The 22,519-nt window shown below is 42.1% G+C and overlaps 1 protein-coding gene across 9 annotated transcripts in view; it reads right to left on the bottom strand.

The window, feature by feature from the left end:
• Positions 1-22,519, bottom strand: part of HSF2BP (heat shock transcription factor 2 binding protein) — an 85,236-nt gene that overhangs the window by 42,672 nt on the left and 20,045 nt on the right. For 3 of the 9 annotated variants that reach the window (XR_008746770.1, XM_055801465.1, XM_055801464.1), the window contains exon 7: positions 17,286-17,389. Coding sequence is in view for 3 of the 9 variants with exons in the window: in XM_055801465.1 (XP_055657440.1) it covers positions 17,286-17,389 (104 nt within the window). In the remaining 6 variants the exon portion in view is untranslated. Of the gene's footprint in view, positions 1-7,989; positions 8,697-12,941; positions 13,223-13,702; positions 13,831-17,285; positions 17,390-22,519 lie in introns of those variants that run through there. The other 6 variants (XR_008746773.1, XR_008746771.1, XR_008746775.1 and 3 more) reach the window with 6 other exon arrangements.

Raw genomic sequence — 22,519 nt, 5'->3', positions numbered from 1 at the left:
GAACAGCAGGAACAATACCTCCTGGCCACCAGTGCAGCACAAGCTGTATATTGTATATCTTGTACCCAAAGAAATGGAAATGCAGCTCTAAGAAACTGTAATTTAGTAGCAGCTGAGCACTAAAATGGAAAGGCTCAGTTTGTGTAGTAACATTTCATTTTTTGTGGCATTATAGCAGTACCTTAGAACATTTTCCATCCTTTCCTCTGTAATCCTCTTGTGACAGCCTTATTGGTGAAAAGGTTGCCAGCGGGCCACCCCCTGCTGTAGACAGCCTATGCAATAGAAACTACCTATCACTACAGAGCACTCCATTATAATTAAAAAATAATGGCAAATGCACTTTCTCCCTTCATCCATCCTGAAAAACGTGTATCATTCTGAGGCCAAAGGCTTGTGGAACACCAAGCACTTTCCGTTACAGGCTTGGTATGTTGCTCAAAAGCTGCCTCCTCTGTGGCAGCTTCTTGATCGGTTTCACTGTGCTCTCAGGCTTGTAATCTGCCCTAGAAGCCTCCCCCCTCCCTAGGCCACTTACAGCATCACTATTGTTTTTAGCAGCTCATTTTTTCAGCTGACTTTAAGATCCCCAGAGGCAGTCCCTTTTTTTCTGACTGTGTTCCAGGTTGCCATTGGATGCTCATGAAATGACTCCAGCACCTTTTGGTCCCTTGCCATTTATAGCTAAGAGGGTACCACCTTTCCCTTGGCTTCCTTACCAGAGATCTGCCTGCCGCTAGATTAGCTGCCTGGGCACTGGAGACACGGGCTCTGTCTGACAAGCAATCTCTGAAGGTTTCCGGGGCAGTATTACACACTGTCAGCATTGTTAAAGCTGAATAGCTCGGTGGCAGATCGGGGCTGCACAGGACAACATTGCTAGAGAGGCTTCCTGAAGGGGCTTCCTTACTGGAACCAGGGTGACTCACTCCTACTCAGCTGCTCTTGTCTCAGGGAGATTAAGCTTCTGCTGCAACAGGGTAGTAACGATGTTAATGAAAATCACTCTGAAGGAATAAACAGTTACTGCACTAAAAAGAGAAAGGGTACTTTTGGGAAGAACAGCAATTGCTGTCGGTCCCTTCTCGCTGCTGACCACTTTCCGAGTGCATGGAGAGCTCCGCGTCTCTTTGCGTCAGGCACAGGATGAAGCGTCCACTGCATTTTCCAAAACGCAGCTGCACCCAGCCAAGCTGTTAAATGTAAAAAGCGGTCACAAGAGCATGCGTATTTATGTATGCGCATGCTGGGGATCTTGCAGGCACTATGGCAAGCCTACACGTCAAAAGCAGAGGTAACCACCTGCCCATCTGCCACACTGGCATTGTGACTACGGGCCCATTAGGCATTACAGACCCCCCAGAAGTCCTCCATTTTCCCTGTGAGCAGCTCTGCCCACACACCTCCAGTGCCAGCAAGGTCTGCTGGGGTGGGCAGGGAGGCCAGCAGGAGAGCCTTTGCTTACTGGCGCTCAGGTTTGCAGTGTCTGTGTGTCCTTCAAGTTGGCCACCCTGTCCTTCCCAGGTTTGTTACTCAGGGAAGGCATCCCGCATAATGCTAGCACCGCTTTCTGGCACAGGCAAGGCCCTAGTGCTTTCAGCCACCCTCCCCAAAGGAAGGCAGCTCAGGAAAATCATTCAGGATCGCATGCGCCAGTGCCCCCCACCTGGGCAGAAACACGCCTGCCACGCTGCTGGGAGAAGAGCCCAGAGCATTGCTCAAATCCCGGGCATGCCTGCCCCCACCCCGCTCAGCTGCTATGCCCTGCCCTGCCCTGCTGGTCCCCTCCTCGGGGACTTCACTCCCTTATGCTGGCACCCGGCCCGCTTTCAAGCAGCAGGGTCCAGCCACAGGCTGGCGTGCTGTCAGGAGTGCCCGGCTGCTGGCTTCGGGCTCCCCAGGGCTCTGCTGGGCCATTTGAGGCTTGTCTTGATCCTCTTTCATGGCCATCATGCTGTGGAGGCAAGGGATGCTCCGCTTGAAAAGCATCAGGCAGCTCACCCACACGTGAAGCGGTCCTTTCACCACAAAACCTCCCCGATGTCTCCTCTCAGTGCTGTCATCAGTGGCATGGAGGAGCTGCCCTCGGTGCAGCAAAGGCAGCTGACACCTGCTCAGCTTGGCCTGGGACGCTGTCAGCCATGTATAAAGCAGCTGAGGAGGCAGATGGAGACAGAGCGAGGCCCTGTGTGTCTGCAGAGCCACTCATGCCAGCTCCTTGTCACCATGCCACAGCTGCCTCAGCCCTGCAGCAGCTCAGCTCTGCTCCCCACCAGCATGTTGGCTCTGTGGAAACCTCCCTTTCAGCAGAAGCTGCCTTCTACCCAAACCCAGTCTCTTCCCCGTTTGCTGCACACCTCATGCCAGGCCAGCGAAGCCCTGCTGGGAGCTCCACAGCCCGTCGGCAGGAACAGCACTGCCTCGCAGGGCCCCAGGCTGCCATGCCCTCAGCACCCTGGTGCTCAGCTCCCCACTTAGCCCAGCCTGAAGACCTGCCTCCCATGTTTCTCTTTGCTTGTCATCACCATGGCACCACCTTGTAGATCTTCCACCTCTAATGAAATGTTCTGGCACGTGCCTAGGAGTACTGACACAAATCCAGTTGCTCCAGACATTGACGTAGAGGACTTGTTACCCTAGCAGGGCATCCTGACTTTCCTTGGTCTCTGAATGCCCACCGCTGTCTTCCCCACGCCAGCAGCTCCTGGAAACCCACAGGCTGAGAAAATGGCAGAAGTCCTCCTAAAGATCCATCCTTGTGCTGCACCAAAGGCCCAGCGAGCCCTACGACAGCTGTAAATATGCCGGGAACCAGAGTAGCAAGTCCTCTGGTAAAGCTGCAGTACACTGGCAGGCGGCGAGGGGCTGGTTGCATCGATCAGCTTTCGCACACATCATGGCTAAGCCAAAGTACCCTTGAAATTGATTCTGGACACAACAGATCCTGCTCAGGAGGAAGAAGCGCAGACCCAAGAGCTGGGCTTTTTTCCCCTACATTCTCCATTTTCTGTTTTCTGCTAATACAGGGTAACTGCTGCACTTTATTTGACCCTGGTGGCAATACAGCTACAGAAGAAAGGAAGCATTTATCTCTCTGCAGAGAGCGACAAACAGCTTGCTTCCCTAACACCCAACCCATTCCCCTGCTTCGGTTCAAAGTAAGACCCAGGTGGCACGAAAGCCACTTACGCAGCTCAGTTGGACCTGACCTTTCCAATCCACCCAGCAGAACCACCCACATCTGGCCCTTTCCCAGCCCTTGCCGAGGCCCAGACCAGCCTTGCCCTCAGTGATTGCTGCCACTCATGACTGCAGCACAACAGCACACCAAATGAAAACCCCGTGCATTCATTTGACTGAGCACCTGGCATCAGAAGTGCTTTAACTACAGCCACGCCCGCAGTAAAATTTATAGTCCTATAAATTACATGACCTATAATTTGGTCAAAGTCTTTTTAAGGTTTCCGACTGAGCAAGTTATAGGTTGCAAAGGTCATCATAAAGCATCAGAGAAATTAAAATCTGCGTGACATCAGGAGTTTTCTGGTGACTTTTATCAGCTGTGACTTGTAACTCTCATATACGAGAAGCAACTAGCAGTTGCAAAAGTTCCTGCATACAAATCAGGAAATTAGCTACAGAACAACACAGACGCGGCCAGATGTAGCTGCAAATTAGATGCTGTGAAGGGAAGGGGCAGCCATGCTTTGCAGATCCCTTAACTTGTAGCACGTACATGGGGCAGGGATAACAAGAGGAAACAGAGGTTGCTTACTCTCCAGTAAAACTCCTTTCTCCTCATGTCCAGCACCCTTGCAGGGCTGGAAGCAGTAGAGGAGATGAATCACACAACATTTGCAAGACCTGTAAAATCTTACCAATTCTGAAGTCCAATTTGTGCTAATCAGCGCATATCGCAAGCACAAACACTAACCCAAAGGGGCAGCTAAATGAGTGGTGCAACCAGCTGAAACTGAATCATCTGCAAGTTCACTCGTGTCCGTATCACCAAACTGTCACCCTCTCCCATTCCTCCTCCAACTTACTTCCCTCTCTTAAACAACCATAATGGGATGATGTGTCTTGAACTCTAGTTCACCACCATTGTCCCACCTCCTGGGAGTGGGCCAGTGCTGGCATGCAACCAAACAGCAGCTTCCCCCAGGAGCTGGGCAGCTGGTTGCTGTTCTCATCCAAGATCCCACAGGCCCCTTCAGAGATGCCAGGCCACTCATGCTGCTGTGTCTGCCACTCAGCACGGGGCACAGAGCCACCGGGGAAGGTCTGCCTTTCTGGGTCTCCCTGTCTTCTGCTGAGGTTTTCCACTTTCTTTTCAGCCAGCTCATAGTCCAGGCCAAACATCAGCCTAAGATAACACATAAAGAAGCGGTGGGGCAGTACATTATATAGCTAAACTTCTTAAGTCACAGGAAACACATTTAGGGGATCCTAATTTAATTTTCTTTTGCATCTAATTGATCAGCAGCAGCAAATATGGAAAGCCAGCACTTCCGAGGAGTGTTAGCAAGCTGACATAATTTCAGCAGCTCTTTACACAGCATATAAAACTGAATGGACTGAAGTTCAACTGTAAGTGTGCAGCTGATACTGTGAAGTAAACAGGCGCTTTCTTCAAAGGGTTTTTAAAACCGGTTTTTCATAGATTTAGACAGAGATTTTGTTTAAAACAGATTTAGCATAAGAGTCAAATTTTGCTTTCAGTTATATGAGTATAAATCTGGAGTAACTCTGATAATCTTAAAGCAACACCAAACTCTCATTTTCCTCTTCACCGAAACTCTGAGATTGTGCAACAGAGCAAACGGCAATGATGGATAAATTCTGGACTTTGAACACGGTTAGTAAAACTAGTGCTTTGACTGTGTGAAACATCTTATCTCCTGCAAGCTAGTAATGCAAGTAATCAATTACTACACAGAAGAATCCCAGACTTTTCCACAGGATCCAGAAAAAGCAACATTCTAAAGCCAGCGTTTTCCAAAGCATAGGCTGAACTCATTTTAAACCAGTAAAGCTTCCTAATGGCCCACAGTTTCAGACCGAAGCAAAACTTCACAGCAAAATAAACCCAGAGATTTATAATGCGTACGTTAACCATTCTTTAACTGCAGCAGCAACCTTACAGTGTCACACTGTGTTTCTGTATATCACTCATTGTTCCACTTTGTAAATAAAGCTCTAAGGTTTTGGAGCAGCACCTCTTCTTTAGAGACTTTCTTATACTCATAAACCATCAAAAAAGATGTGCTTCAGGGGAGAGGGAGACTCAAAGGAGATCCACAGTTACTCAAGAGCCCTATTTCTGGCACTAGCCACACGAAGACAAATGAAGACTTTAACCACTCTTCCAAACAAGGATTTCTCAATCTTATCAGCAAACAAGTTTCTAAAAATGCTGCCTGTGAACAATAGGGTAATCTCAAAACTTGCTCTGTATCTATTATTGCAAAATAGACACCAAAAGATAGGATCCATCTCAACTAAACAGTCAGCACTCTTGCATCAGCAGGTCACCGGAGCTTCCTCTCCAGCCAACGGCATAAGGCTCCCACCAATTTTAACATGGAGAAAGAACCAGTAAAGAAGGCATTGATGACGCTGATTGAAAAGTGTAAATCACTGGTTTATGATAGATACCAGGGTCTGGGAGAATCCCAACAGGACGCTATGCATGGGGTATAGCAGGCACCTGTATGGAAAGCTGCAGGCTTCACTCCCACAGCAAAAAGGTTCAATTGATGGCAACACAGCCCTAGACCTGCAGAGGAGCAGGAGGAGGGGGCTGGTCCCTGGCTCCATTAAATGGGGGATGAAGGAACGTGAAAACCAGCAAAAAGATGTAACAGTTCACAATGCAATCTGCAACTAGTAATGTCCAACTTATTTTACTAAAATATTTAAGTATGAGAAGCCTTAATGAAATTCCAAATACTCTGAAATGTTAGAGGGTCAGGCTTATCCCTGGCTTCTATTTGCCTAACTACAGTACAATTTGACTCCAGTGACCCTTTTTAATTTCCAAACCAAAAAGTTTTATGAATTTGCTTCCCTGTGCTAACAAGTTCCACTTAAATTTTTCTTTTCCAGAAACCCAAAGAACTGAAACCACAGCATTAATTGCAAACACCTAGACAAAGTAAATTTAGGGAAAACTTTAAGGCTTTCCTAGGGGCCTGTTTGTCACAGGTTCTCTATAATGCTTCTGGTATTTTTGCTCTTTAGTATTTTTTAAGATACGCTGTGTTTCACAGATAAGGTGACTTTCTCTTATTTATCAGTCTTGCATAATGGAACACTTAGTGCAGAAAAAAAAAACTTTCTGAAGGCCAGTGGATCATCGATAGCTTGATTCTAAAGATTCCTGGCAAGCCGCATCTGAAAATAAAGTCATCTGGTAGACGTCCAAGGACTAATCATCAGATCTGAGCTGCTTGCTGGGGAAAAACTGCAGTGTCTTGAATCATCTATTTTAGCATGGCTTTTAAGCACTGACCATGCTAGTGGACACACAATTAAAATGAACAGTCCTGTTTATTTCCTGATTTCCTACGAAAATGAGGTGCAATTGCATTGCCACTCCCCCTCGTAACACTGAATCTGTCAGTCATCTCCCAGCAAACTTGGCAGAGGGAGAAGACTTCTAAAAGATAATTAAGCTCCCTCAAGCTCCCAGCTAGGGTAGCAGCAGAGAAGACCTAAATTAGAACCTTTATGAGGGTAAAGCTGGCAGAGCGGCATACACCCTGCTTGGTGGCAACTAACCAGCCCATCACTACAGCTTACCAACCTGCCATGAGCATCCGTGTCACCCTCAGCTCACGCGCTTCATGCTGCCCCTTAGATGGACTTGGTTTCAGTGGGAAGGGCTGGGAAGGACAGCAACATTTTCAAGAAATATCTCAAATCTACAGAACACGAGGCTTCGCCAGCTCTTCTGCTCACAGAACCACTTCTTTTTCTGCTATTTAATGCCTTCCAAAAGTTTGATACAAGACCTTCACAAGCAGATACCAATTAAATGGGAAGTGGATGCCCTTCAGCGTTTCTTAAAATGTAATGCTTTCATGAGTTGATATTCCAGGAAATTACCGATTATCATTTTGATCCCTTTAGGATAAAACTCTAGGAGGTTTAACTAGGACAGCAAGATTAAAAACCAAATCCAAAGCAAGCATGATTGAAAGATTCAATGTAGTGTTGAATCAGACAGGGCAGAACCCACATGCAACCCTTTCACTTACGCGAGATCTGTATCTTAACCTCCATTTTAGACAGTCCCAAATCAGACTGCTACTGTTTGCAGCATTGGAGCCAATCATTTCAAGTAATTTTAAACTGATTTATTACATTTCTAACTCTGAACATTCATCATTCTGCAAACAGCCTAATGGGAGATGACCAATGACTCAACTTACACATTTTACAATGGTTTTCCTCTAAAACTGGCTACCAAGCACAGTATTTAAACCCTACAAAGTTTACTTCATGTTTCTCTGCATTTGGATTAGAAGTCCACATTGTATTTTGTTAATTTGTGAGTTCACAGCTGAGGTACCATAACTTTAGTATGAAAAAGTTGCTACCGCAGCATTGCATTTTTCATTTGCTGGCTGCGTTTCTGTCATCAAAGAAATGGATGCTATTTTTTTTCCTAAAAAAATGTGTAAATTCTACCGATAATAAGCACACAAATGTTTGTATTTACCAGTGAGGTAAGCAAGGTGTACACAGAAACTTCAACAAATACCACAGTTGTGAGAGAATGCAATGCTGCTCACAACAGAGCAGTTCATTTTAGCCTCTTTGGTGCACAGCAAGTTACCACAGACAACAGTAATTAATTTCCTTTTTTCAGGGTTTTTGAAACAACAGTGGCTGTTTCTAGTATGCCTGGCAGCCACTGACTGAGTGGGCTTGCAGTTTGAGTGAATCTGAATGCAAATTTTGAAAGCAGAATCCACTACACGCTACAGAATTTAAGTGTTCTTTTATTAGAATAGAAAGAGGTGAGAAGTAACAACGTAACTGGAACTTGGGATGCATTCTGACACAGAACAGTCATGAAAAGCAACAAGGTTTTCCTCACAGTACAGTAATTCATAAGGGTGGGCCAAAAGGATTATTTACCACTGCAATAAACTATATGTAATCAGTGAATGACTATTGTACTCCCTATATATGGCAAACAGATGACATAACCTGGATCGTTTTGGAAACCCATTATCAACAAAATCCTACTCAAAGAAATAAAGTCTGTCCCAACTCCACTAGACTACCTAAGATCATCCTGGGGGAGCTAAACGCCAAGATTTCCCAAGTATTATTTCAGTTGGGTTACCTAACTCCCAAAAAAGGATTTTGTCAGAGGAAATTAGGCAGAGGTTTTTTCAGTCAAGCCTATCTCCCACAACTCTTGCAGCACAAAAATATAGGAAAGACGTAAGCAGTTGGTGTCATAGATCTCTTCTATGCTTCATACTCAAGTATTTTAAGATCTTCAAGTAGTTCTTTTGCAAGTGCTTGCAGTTCTGCATTGCGGCTCTTTGACAGTGCAATGATACGCTGAAATGGCAAAGTATCACGCATCTCAGAGGCTGCCTTGGCTAATACTTCTGGCTCCAGAATCACAGATTGGAGGAGCCGCAGAGCATGAAGACAAACTTCTGTATCCGGGTCTAAAAGCGGGGGAGGAAAAAATCCAGTGCTCATTAGAAGCCAGACCAATAAAGCAGCATTAAAGCTCTACAGTGCCATTCCCCACGACCCACCAGGCACACAGGGAATAACTAAGTTTCGTAATTCACAGCCACCATTTGGTGCTGGCAGGCTGGCTCTAGAAGGAACCTGAAAACTTCATCTTCGCCCTCCTCAGCAGCTTGTGCTCAGCAGTGTTTGGGAGGCAGAGGTAACCAGGAACCTTTCTCCTGTTTTTCAAATGTTGAAAACATTATAAATCAGGGAATTTATCAACTTGAATTTATCCAGTCAGTAGCCAAAATGTACTGTTGGCTGCAATCCAATTTAAGAGCAGGACAAGCTATATCCCGTGACTATTCAGACTTAAAAACAAAACAGACCAACTAATCAAATCAAACCAGGCTTTTTCTTTAATTTCTTTTTATACAAGCCTTCAGATTTCTTCAAAGCTCAATAAAATATTAATCTTTATAAAACTTTCTGGTAACCATGTATCACCCTTCCAAGTGTTTAATTCAGTCTACAAAAACCTGAAATGGGTATTGAAGCTAAGCACTGCACCTTAGGAGTGCGTCAGAGAAATGTAGCAAAGACCTTTGACTGAAGCTAGGAAGACACATAATAACTCTACTGTTAAGAACACAGGATGCATTTTTAATTACTAAAACATTAGGAGCATTAGATTTTAATCATTCACAACAGTCCATTTGCATTTAGTTGTTTATAGCTTTATCAAAAGCAACTAGTTGAAAGCCCCATTTTTGCATTTCTGTATTCCGCACATTCCAAATTAAAATTTATAATATATTTTTATGGCTGAAGTAGTTATTTATTCCACGTGCTATGCATTTTTTATGTGCTTGTCATTAACATATCTAGTCTTCAGCGAGGTTTTGATAAAGCATTGTGCAGAAATGTTGCGAAAAATTAATTCAGATCACTTTGTGCACAAAATCATCACAGAGACCAAGACCAAAATCTCACTGAAGCAGCATAAATGCAGTGCAGCAATAAACCACACTGTACTGAGTTTGAAGGAAGCGTTTGGTGGGCTGAGGCAAGTTCTTTACTTTCCTGGCTTATTTTAATACATAACACTGGTGACCTGAAAAAGGACTAAAGAGACTTATTCATTAAAATGTAAGGGGAAACACTGAAAGCACCCAGGGGAGAAACCAGAAAGTGATGGACAGCGAAGATGACTATGGCCTTAAGCATGAAACTGACTATCAAGATGGAAATTTTTAAGTAATTCCCACTAGCACATGGCTGAAGCACAATAGTCAAGATTGTGACATCTGATCTACACCCACAAGCCAGGCACTATCTTCTCTTCCTCCATTTTCCATCATAAACGAGATACGTAGGTCTTTTCTACCGTAACTTCTTCCCTGTTTAAAATGTAAACTTCTTACGAAAGGAATTCTACTTTCTCCTGGGAAACTAGCAGAATCTACTATAATCTGAGGACACAGGAGTTGTCCAAAACCAAACACTAACAAGCATTTTCTGATTTTCTGTATGATGAGAATCTCAGCTACTGGGCATACTGGACAACTTCAAACATTCAAATCAGCTTTTTTTAAAAAAAGCACCCTGCAGAACTGGCCATACCCATAGCACAGCCACTCCTACTGCTGCCACCTGGGCTGAAGGCTCTAAGGAGTCTCTTTCCATCACCACCTTCAGCAGTACCAGCAGATGCAATTTTCTGACTGATGAGCAGCCATAACTCATGCAGAAACGCTGCAACTCAGCCTCACAGACAGCAAGACTTTATATCCAATTTCTTGGGCAGCAACACTTCAGTGAATCCTTTTGAAAAAACTCTGGGTGCAAGTTTTGGTTTTAAGATTTATTCTGATCTAATCAAAATATGACTAAACACCTTGAATTCTTCCTCCTATTCCTTCCATTTTTGTCTTCATGTCTGCCAGAGGTTTCTTTTAATTCTTTTTTTTTTTTCCCCAGACATAATGTTCAAGCTCTGCACATATCATCTGCCCCCCTTCCTGGTACTTAGTACTATTCTACACTTACTCACTGGAAATAGCAGCAACAAGACATAGCCCGAACAGGTAAAAAAGAAAGAAGCTTTTGGGAGTGAAATCTATGTAGTTCATTACAGTCTTCCTCTGTGTGACATTATTCTTCCATGAAATAAAGCCATTATTAATGTTAATGGCTTGCACTACTGCTGGGAAGCTTCATATATGTAAGATGTTTTAAATCCCTGGATGAAAAGTGCTTTGCTATTAATACTGTTACAGGCATTTATGTTACCATTATCTGCAAGTGTTTAAAAGGCTGTAGAAAGTAAAGAATTGATCAGGGAAGTGTTAGCAGGGGAGCTAACAAAATTAGGATCTGTAGAAGATCAGGAAATTACTTCCAGCTTGACGAGCAAGAACTTTTTCCAGTAAGGGCGAAGAGGTTCTAGGAAGAATCTCCAGCAGCAGCCAGGGAAGGAAGCTGAATGGCTTGAGTCACTCAAATGAAGAACAGATTAGGCACTCAGGCATACAGCAAAGGAAGGAAATGATCCTGCACCAGAAAATTACTTAATATGCATTTAACCTCTGATTGCCATTGTTTTGCATGTATTCTGAGATGCTTCAAGTTAAATACATACATATGCCTTAAAATATACTCCCTTAAGTAGTATTCTCAAAACTGCATGTAATCCCTATTATGGATAATCATGTTTTCTAAGAGGATTTAAAAAAAAAATACTCTAGAAGTCTTTCTCCAGTATCATTAGGGATTTTTTCTAAGAACCCCATCTAAAGAATACTCAGAAGAAATGTAAGGAATCTTCATTATTCAGCGTTATATTTATTTCAACAGCTTCCAGATTTAGTCATTTCTACACTAGCTGAGTAACATTTCATTTGTACAAGATAAAAAAAATCCTTTAGTTGTAATCAAATCACCACATTATATCCTCCCAACAACTAGCACACACATCTCTTCAACCAAGATTTCAAAACTATAATCGTTATTTCTGGGGAACAGGGGAAGAAATCAAGCTGCTTGCCTCAGTTGGGGATCACAAGCTTAGCGTAAGCCTACTACCATCGTAAAATGCTGATGCAATTTTAACAAGGTGTTGAAACTGCTGGAGTTTGCTGATGTTCTGCTAGCTGCCAGCACTATCGTTTGATGTCACTGGTTTTCAGTCACTGACAAAAGCAACTGATAACGTCGACAGATTTTAGTCACATCTGCCATTAGCACCATGGTCTCAGATGAACTGTTCCCTACAGCAGGGTTTAAGTAATTGCATTACATCAATGCTAAACAGCTTATCTACAATTGGCTGAGTTGTGTGAACTCAATTTACACGTGGCCATACCATTCCCTGGCCACCTGAATACAAGATTTACTATCAGCAAACTGTTTTACAGCTATGCCTGTGTATAAGAGCAGTATTTCAAAAGCTCCTCACTACTGTCATAAATGTCATTCAATTCAATTACTGTTTGATTCTAGCATGAAGGGACACCTGCCACTCCACCCTTCCTTTTTGTGAACCTGTCAAGACTACCTATGTTCACAGCACGTCTAACAGAGACAGTCAGGGCCACAGCTTGCCCCATCTAAGATCTCTTCACATTGCCAATGCTGGCGAAGGTATGCCAGTATCTGGAGCAGCAGTTTTCCAGACATTTCCATAACGCTGATAGGTCTGAGGAGACAAGAAACATTGCAAAAAAGACACTATGAGGGGAAGGAGCAGGGAGAACACTACGGCAGAAAGAAGACTGAGCCTTGCTGCTGCAGTTCTTGTGGACATTGATGCACTTTCTCTCTACGACATATTTGCCCCAGCTCCTGTGTAACAGCTGGGTTTGCTTCAGTCTCCTCCCTGGCCAGGTGGCTGCTCTCACATGGAGTTCAGATAATCAGAACTCCCCTCTCTCCTGCGGACACACTTGTCATGCTTTTATCGGAAATTCTTGAGAGAGGCTCCCAGAGTCCAAATTGAAGCAGCAATTCAGTCCCAGTTTCCCTGACTGCTACTTAGGGGGTGCAAGTGAAAAGGAGCTTGCATAGACATCGCTCTGCAGCTGGCAGATTTGTGGGCGAGCTGTTATGTTGTCCAGCTCCCATCCGTCCTAGCTTGGGCTTCTGAAGATTCCCACAGTAGCTACTGAACAAAAGTAACAATGTAAGAACAAGCCACTGCTTTACAGTGACAGACGCATGTTAAGGTTTCTTACATACATACACAAAAGGAGCAACACTGTGTTCCTCCGGAGAACGTCAGTTTGCATGAGTCTGCTGTGAGGCAGGGCAAGGTTGTAGTCAAGAAACTCCTGCACAGATGGCAAGGACAGCCACACCGCACGCAGCCGGAGCTCCATCTGGGCAAGTATCGTTTGCAGCAGCTGCTTCCAGAAGAGTATGGAAAAGGGCAAGCGATCAGTGAAACTTCCCCCAGCCACTCTTCCAGCCTCTCAGCTAACTGTGGTTCAGGGACTTCCTGCGTCAGAGCTGACATCTTTACATTTAAGAAAATAGATGTGGTCTTAAAGGACAAGAAGGGTAATCCTCTTTTTAAGATTAGTTTCATAGTCTGAAGGGTATGAAACTGTTGAGCACTTGAAAGGCTGGTAACTGAGGTTTTGATTTAAGAACCAAAATTTTTTTTAATACAGACATCAGTTTATAATCAGGGGGGAGTCTGTTAGTTCAGATGTCTTTTAAATAACATGCTGCCATGCAAATAACCTGAATTTTCAAAAACTCTCACAGCCAAAACCAACTCAGACAGAAAAGCAAGGCATTAGAAACGGTCAGGGTTAGTCATGAAAAGCAAATATTGAAGGTTGTAGGCAGCATTAGCAAAATGAGAATGTGCTTCATGCAGGCATTTATAACAGAGACAGTCATTTGCAAAGAATTTGGGTAAACAAGGTTAGATTTCCATGTGGAACTGGGGTGGAGGAAACTGAAGGGCAAGATCTAAAATTAGTCATACTTCTCTTGTAGTCTTTTGTTTAATGAAGTACCTGGAGCAATTTCCCAGCTATAGATGACAAGTGTCACTGACACTGTCTCTCCGAATTCCACACTTTCTCATGTATCCAAGGAGATCATTTTTTTAAGCTGCATTCAAAGAAGAGTACGGAAAACCAAAATAAAGATACAGAATAGCAAAATAAAAATAATAATAATAATAAAAAAACCAAAAAACAAACCAAAACAAAATCCAAAACAAACACCAGAGAAGAACCTAGACCCTTTTTCTCCAGCACCCATGTGTTGGTAGATGTTCTGTACGATCACAAATGAAAAATATAAATCTAGTCTTTATTATTAATACCTCAGCTGACTGCATCACATTCTTCAAAAGGTCCTTGGCAAAAAAGCCTCAGTCTACCTCTTTGGGAATTACAGAATGAAAGTCTTATTGCATCTATAGATGTAAAGCACCAAAAAAAATACTGACAAATCTCAGGTGGATTTCTACCCAAAATTATATAACTTCATTTTTTATTGCTGAGGACAGGGCTTCTTAAATCTGAAAGTTATGTGAAACCCTTAGCCATGACATCAGCCCAGGGACAGCAGCTGATGGAGGAAATTAAAGCTGCCAATATTCTCCAAGAAGGGAACAGCTGCTCTGCAAACAAAGGGTGCTCCACAAGAAGAGAATTCTACTGATCCCAGAAGCTGCTCCATGGACAGAAATCTGAGTCATCATTCACGTGTTTTATGCTGGCAGGAGGCTGGGAAGATATAGGTAGGCAAAGCTGATACCTACACAAGAACGCAACACTACATAAGCTATCAGAGTATATTCTTCAGTGATTAGTGTTGCTTATTAAAGGATATCCACATTTTAGACAATTTTAAAAGGTGGAAAAAAATAAAGAAAAATAAATAGCCTACCTCTCAAAGCGCTAAAACTACAGAGATCTGCATTACCTTCAAAAAGTGTGTCAAACTACTGTTTTTCTCCTATTAGCAGTATAGCCTCTAGCAGAACAAGCTATTAAGAATTCTTATTAGTGAGTGTAAAGTCATACCGGCTCATCCAAAATTTCCGAAGACAGTAGGGCAAACAAACCCAGTTTGCTGTTAACATTCTTACTCCAGAGGAAGTTTTTATTAGTTTTTTTCCCTCCTTTCTCTTACAACCAATGTATTCAATGTCAAGGCATAATTCTGTCTCTTCAAAAAGCCTGCTAGACAACCTGAATCAAATCCCTCTTTGATTCAGAGAGGAACAAAGGGGAATAAAGAAAATCAAGTTAATTATTTGCTCCTTTCACTTAATGGCAAGGACATTCTTCTTCAGGGGACAAGAAGACTGGGCACAGACAGAGAATTCAGAGAAATTTGAGGGATTTATCAGCTGTGTACAAGCCAGTGGGAGAAAAATGGCCTTGATGTATAGGCTGAGGTCACAAGACACTTGTAGACTGACAATGGAAAAGCAAACAGGATGATTTTCTGAAAATAAAAAAATCGGAGGATGATTTCTGGGGCCCCTCTTAGTGGGAATGCTGATAAAAGCTTACAGAACTGTGGAATGCTGAATCAATCATCCCATAAACCTTAATCAAAACACTCTTTGAAGAAGCTTCCTGCAGGAAGACAGCATATACAGGATACCCTGCCAGCAGAGTGTAGTGCTCTACTCTCTTGATTGGAAAAAACTGTTAAGAGAGACTTTATACTACAGCAGCTCCAGGTGTTTACAAGCTGAACCACAACCAGCAGAAGCTGAAGATGCTGGCCACAGAAACATGAGAGAAGCAAGAATGAGAGGAATCTACTGAGTTTTGCACATTGAAACACTCAGAAATAGATTAAGTGTAGAGAAAACTACAGAGATCTCATACAAAACAATGGGAACAAGATTGGGTCTTGGATCTGACCTCTCATCTGATACACAAACTAGTCAGTCCTCTCCCCTGACGGTAAGCAAACTTCCTCTGAAGTCAGAAATCTGAACCAGCAGACATGGTTTATCTGAGAATCTTCCTCCTTTGCTATAGCTGGAGAACTTCATTATCAAAAAGTGAAGGAATTAGCCATGCCTATCCTTCCTTCTACAACCCGGCCATACACAATTAACACTTTCAAAATGCAGAGTAGTCTTTCCATTAGCAACTGCAAATGAATTAAAACTGTGCCCCATTTCATCCCCTTACGCAACCTAGGAGCCTTCTTCAAACAACAGACAGCATCAAACGATTAGCTAATTTGTTTTATCACAACATTTAGAACAGCACATGTGGGAACTCACAGTTAGACAGGGGGGTTGAGAGTGTTTGGTTTTTGGTTTTTTTGCTAGAACAACAGCTTACGTGTATACTAGCCAAACATAAAGTAAAAGGAAAATCTCTACTAACATGTTAAATTTCTAAGCACAGCAGAACAAAGGACCATGTATTCAGTGTTCTCTAAGAATACAATTTTGCTTGAACTACAGGGAAAAAAAGTATCTGTAACACTGGTCTTTTCCAACAGTCTTACAAGGATTACTTAATTCTCTGAGATGTCAGAAGCGAGCCTATGGCATTGCAAAACTGGTCATTATTTGGTGAAAAGCATGAGTACCTACATTTTCTGTAAAACAGCTGAGGGAAATATGGGCAAAACCAAGTACCTTCCAGTTTATCAACCCAAATCAAAGCTTTTCCAAAACTTCGATACCAAATTAATTCCTTGAAAAAGCAGGTGCAACCTCTCTCACTTCAGCTGCTGTTAGTATTTACTAGTTGTACTTTACCAGGGTTTTGCACAGCAGTACAGAGTGACAAGATGACCAACCTCCCCAGTCGTATGAACCACACACTAAAATCTTCTCATGGAGAAGCCACAAAAGCTTGAGAAAGCCAAGACAGAGCAACTCTAGGAGCAGCTTATAGGTAGGACAGTGTCATGGTTCTGTCCTTACTGCTGTCCTCACTGTCCCTTACAAGCTGTAAGTACAGCTGCCAGCCAAATCCAATGCACACTGGCAACACCAATCTCTGCTGGCTCCTACACAAGGATTCGAAGCCTCTGAAAAAGCAGAGCCTTGATGTCACTTGTACTTGAGAGTGGCAACGGAAGTCCCCAATGTCCTTGAATTCCTGCACTGGCCAAAGGCAAAGCTGGGAATAGTACTCAAGCCTTGCAAGCCCAAATCCTACTACAGCACAAGGCCTCTCTTCAGATGTAGAAAGGGTCATTTTGTCACAGGTGAACATAGTTACAGAGGCTGGCTTCTTTCCCCAAAATATGTCAGGACGCAATAATGTTTTCTTCTGTAAGTGGTAGTGGACTGATACATAGTTTCCCCTCAGGGTTTATTCTAAAGGTGGCATTTTTTAATCCACTCCATCAAATTTCTCCATTCCCTGTTTTTAAATTTTATGTTAATGGACTATTACATAGAGTGCCAAAAATGTGGAAAATGCAGATCATCTCCCTCTATCTGCCCTTTTAGTTTACTTTTAATGTGGGAAAAGCTAACAGATCTAAATTTCTGGTCTGTTATTTGCAACACTTATTGCCAATCTACAAACCCCAAAGTCATAATTTACAAGGTTTGTAGAGCAACTTACCATTCAATAGCCACCAAAGCAAAGGAATAAAGCCTGGACTTTCACTGATATACTTCAAGCCTCTCAAGTTGATACTCACATTGTAAAGTGACATTAGCATTAGCCTAGAATAGAGAGGGAAAAAAAATGTGATGTCCTTTAAGTTCTTTGCATGTTTTAGCATCTTTTGCTACTTAATGTTAAGCATGTACTGATGCAGAAGCATATTCTAATAATTTTTATTTTGATAAAAGAGACAAATTATATATAAGCAATGTTGTGCAAACCCTTGTTTCTGCTGCTATGTCACATATTTCAAACACACAGAAAAATATTCCAGACGAGAGTAAGAAAGTCTCATCAAACTCCGTGAGATTCATTACCTGAGATGTGCAAAACCAGGACTTGGCTTTACATGACTACACAACCTACAAAACAGAGCTTTTGTGGTGATGATCCCCACTGGGCAGACAACCATCTCAAACAAGCTGTTTGCCTTGACAGATTAAAGGGCCTCTAGGAAACACAGAAAGCAAGATTGTATACTGAGTTCTAGAAACGTCAAAGGAAGTCTCTGCTCCACCAGCTGTACAACGGTGGCCTTCCTGTACACTGACCCTCCAGTCATCCTCTTTCACGTATCCTCCTGTTCCTCCTCCAAACGGGAACAGATGTAATAACATAGCCAATATGCAGCAAACACCAATGTAGTCTCTGCTGGCAGGGGAACTTTACTACACCTACAGAAGCATCCGGAAGGAGATGGGCCTGAAGGAGGGGAAAAAGAAGGTACTAGCAGTCCCAGCTCAGCTTAGCACACTCTCTCCTAAGTTCCACTTGTCCCTTCTGCTGTGGGTGCAAGGCTGGCTTGCTCTGCCTGCTCTGCGGCCCCTTGCAGCCAGGCAGGGCCATACTATCTGGGCCATCAACTGAGACCCTGTTGCAAAACAAAACGACTGCTTGTCCCTTAAAATGTCATCAGGGACTTTCCTATTTACTCTGCCTTTCAGAATCCAGATTGATTGTGTTCAACATACTAGTGGAAAATTTGTATTTTTAATATCAGTAACACTGGAATTCAATTTGGATGCAAACTGTGCTCTTGTCCTAGAACAGATCAACACCAGATACAGGCCACCCGCACTTCTTCAAAACTGTTTTCAAATAACATCCGGGCTCACTGAAAGCCACTGCCCCCTCCCCCCCCCCCCCCCCCCCAAGAATATAATTCTTTTTGATCTTTTATTACAGTCATTGATGTTGAAGGAGGACAGAACCCACTCCTATCTTACAGGTAACAGAGAAGATCTAGGGCCTGGCAGCTAGAAAACATTTCCTTAATTGAGCATTAAGAAAAAAACTAAGATGACATCTCTGACAAACCAAAACCAAGACTGTCCCTTGCACATCTATGTGTAAACAAGAAAACCAAAATACATGTAGTAAGCACATGGTTAATTTCAGCCACATTTTCAAAGGCTTCCAAACCCAAGATTTCCTAATTCATCAGCCTCCTAAAATAGGAAGTTCATTAGTCATTTTGGGGCTGCATACATCACACATTAAAAATTAAATCGAAGTCTCAATTCTTATACAGAGAGAAAACCAGGTAGGCTGGAGAAGGCTCTGCATTTTAAAAGAACTACTCTAGCCTGCTGATCCCACTAGCTTCTCCCATGGTGGCTCACGCTGAAGTTATTGCAAACATGAAAAGCTTCAGTATGATCAGTAACTTGCAAAATCTGAAAAGCATCAGTGAAAAGGGGTTTGGCTACCAATACTCCCTCAGCCTCAGCCATGACAGAGCTGAGATAATGTAATGTACAGGAGGATGCGTACAGAAATGGCAGCTTTGCCTCTTTATGCAGATAAAGTACCTAGGTCAAAACTTACTGTTAGCTGCTTTTGACTGTCAGACAAGTTGGGGCTCAAAACAAGTCTCCCTTTCCAAAACTATCCAGAACAATAGCTAATAATGCAGAGCACTTCACTGGGATTAAATCTCCTGCAGTTTCCACTGAACAGTAAGTTCTGCTTTCAAACAGTTGATGTTGTTACACTGTCTTTCACAATGCTGATAAAAGTTTTTATGCTTCTGGTAAATAAAACCTTCTTTTTCAGCTAAGCAGAGTCTCAGTGAGCTTAATGCAAATTATTTCAATCTCCCTCTAACTTCCAGTATGATAGGACCTGATACTCAAACGTAGAAAGTGTCCAGAAAAAAATCCCCACTAACATTAACAAGACAAATTAATGCTCAGCCTCTTTTGGAATGAGATCACTGCTTTACTATGGACTTTAAACCAAGAGGCCCCTGATGTTCCTAAAAAAAAAAAATCTGTACTCTGGAGTCAGAAGTTGTCTTACAAATTCTTTCACCCTTCTAGCAATGTTCTCCTGTCCTACCTTTTATGCAGATCATCTTTACAGCTCTGGAGTAGCTGGAGGGACAGGGCATTAGTACACTTTATGATGTACTATGATGGATGCTATTACTTTTTATTTTATTTTTTTTCAAAGATGATTAACACACAAGTCAAGCTTCTGGACAGAGAAAAGGAAAGACGAATGAGCAGGGCTCCTATAACATTTATGGAACATGCCATCATACCCATTCACAGCTCAGTGCTCGGTTGCATACAAAACAATTACAGAGAAACAGGAATGGGCTGGGATGTTCTGTTGTGGGGCTGGCTTGGCTGCTGCTCTCTCTCATAATTGCAATAAACCTGAAAGTCACTGCACTGCCACTGTTTTCAAACAAAATGAAATAATACTATCCTGAACGGACATCACACCTCACATCCTATTTTCAAACAAGTTCTCATGGCTTAAGCTACTATGCCACCAGCAGACTTTCAGACACTCTGTGCATACCTTCACAAAGCAGGAAAGAAAGTAACCCACTGCAGGCTAAACTGAGCTGTAAGAGACATAACTTATGTGCTGCTCCACTGGGAGTTTGATCACCGAGGCTCTTAAGCATAGCAAGAAGAAACAGTAGATTATTAAATCTACTTGCATTAGTGGCCACTGACAAGCAGTGAGGGGTGTCGTGGAACTGAAATCGCAGCTTGTAAAGCCCATAAGCTTCCTTTCATATAGGCTCTGCAGCTCTTGACTTCCAGAACCCAAGCCCTGACAAAGGAGAACAGCCATAATTACCTATAATCAGCCAGAATTAAAATGATCAATAAAGCAGTATCTTATAACGGAAAATATTAACATCTCTTGACAATGTCTTTATCCTTAATTTCCTTGACATTTGCAGTTAGAAATAAAGTGACGTAAAAAGATACTGCTATGTTTGTATTTTTATTTCACTTGTTTGCTTTGTGCAGACAAAAGGGACTGGTGGTGATGATCCAGGGAAGTGCTGTGGTTTTGGAGCATCAGAAGACATAACCCACCCCCACTAATTAAACACACTGACCTGAGCACAACATAGAAGCATTTTGAGGCCATTTAATACCACATTCACATCTAGTACTTGCACATTCTAGTAAGTATTTTTTGCTATAACATTGCAAAAGTGCTTTTGAAGCAAACCTGACACACGTAAGTACTGGATAAACAATCCTTTCTGGTTTTTTTTTCTAATGTGGAGGGCTTTTTAACTATACACTTCTTTGTCTTCCTATTTAGGCAAGCTAAATTTAATTAGCATCTTGTACTACTATAGCTGTCAATGCTTTCTTTAAAATCGTAGAACTAAAAGCACAGCTAAAGCCCCTTCTTGTCTGCTTAATACATAAATGGTACATAAATGTACTGATATGTTCTAAAGTACGTATTTTTACTGGCTACTTTCAACTGCTACAAAAGCAAAGTTAAATACTCCTAACAATATAATTACAGTTATGAACAACTGTGTGTTTATTGACTGCCTAATTATTACAGGTGTTGAACAAATCCTACACCAATGAGAAGAAAATTCAGTGTCTTTCACACCACTGCTATTTCAGAAAGGCAAAGACATTGATGAGATTTCAGTCTCAGCACTCATGTAGATGCCTTGGACGTATTTATTACCTACTATGGACTACAATGGATGTTGTAGCAATGCTGGAATAAATGACAGCTTTTCCTTGTAATTTTTTTTATTTCTATACTGGTGCAAGTAGAACTCAGGATTGCTAGAACTAGGAAAGGAAAGAGAACTACTCTCTTTATCAGCTTGCTTTGTTTACTGCTCCTGTGTAAAGAATTAGACTCACAGTTTCCCCTGATTCATTATGAAGCACAGAAAAATATTTTTGAAAATAAAAACTCGAAAATAATTGTAAATCAAATTATAAATTAAAACTGAGAAAAGGATAAACATATCCTTGAAAATAATTTTTTTCTTTAATGGACTATATTTTAAGTTGATTAAGTCCTTCCATGTAACACCACGGTGATATTTTGAGAAAACCACATTGCATTTCCAAAATAATGTACATTTTCATCCATGAGCTATAGTTGTAAAAATCTGTCTGTCTGTATGTATATGTGTGTGTAAACATTATTTACAACTGCAGAGTCCATCTATACATAACTTCAAAATTTCACTACAGTTTATGTTACTATCATATCCTTATCTTGTAATTGTCTTTCATTTTGTACTGCCTTATGTTCCTTACAGTAGGGAGAAAAGGGAGTTGGTTCTGACATACCTGCTTATGAAAATGTTAATTATTCAAGATTAACAAGCAGCTATAAAACTTCACATGCAGAGAATAGTTATAAAAACAAACCAACCACCCCACCCCAAACCCCTTCTTTGCTGGGCTGGCAGAGTGTAAAATCCTCAAAAACGACAGGAAAGAGATCTAGTGTAGTAATAGGTTTTAAGAACTGAGCAGTGACAAGACACATAGGGAACTCATAGACAAAAAGGAACCTGAGCATTGACGTGAAAGACAAACAGAGCAGGAACATCTTGTGCTAAAACATTTGAGCAAATTAGGACTCCTCATTCCATGACAATGCCATGAAGAAATCTCCTTTCTGACATTTGTTCTAATGTCATAATACACCAATTTTTTTATCAACTAGCAAGTTCAGGGTAAGAAAAAGACTTGCTGGTTCTGTGGAACCTCTGAAAATATTATCACTTCACTGAACTTAAGCTACTGTAACATATGCTTAATATTATCATTTATCAAATACCTTGTTCAACCTCTTTTTAAGCTTCACTCAATTTGTTAGCCTAAGTGGCTGGCCCCTGTTGAATCTCTAGCTGCTTCATGGGATTGTTTTATGTATATTTTTAT

This window comes from Falco peregrinus, chromosome 4 (genome assembly GCF_023634155.1).
Source record: "Falco peregrinus isolate bFalPer1 chromosome 4, bFalPer1.pri, whole genome shotgun sequence".
NCBI lineage: Eukaryota > Metazoa > Chordata > Aves > Falconiformes > Falconidae > Falco > Falco peregrinus.
Note: the sequence above shows the minus strand (reverse complement) of the source record. Positions and strands in the feature narration are given on the sequence as shown.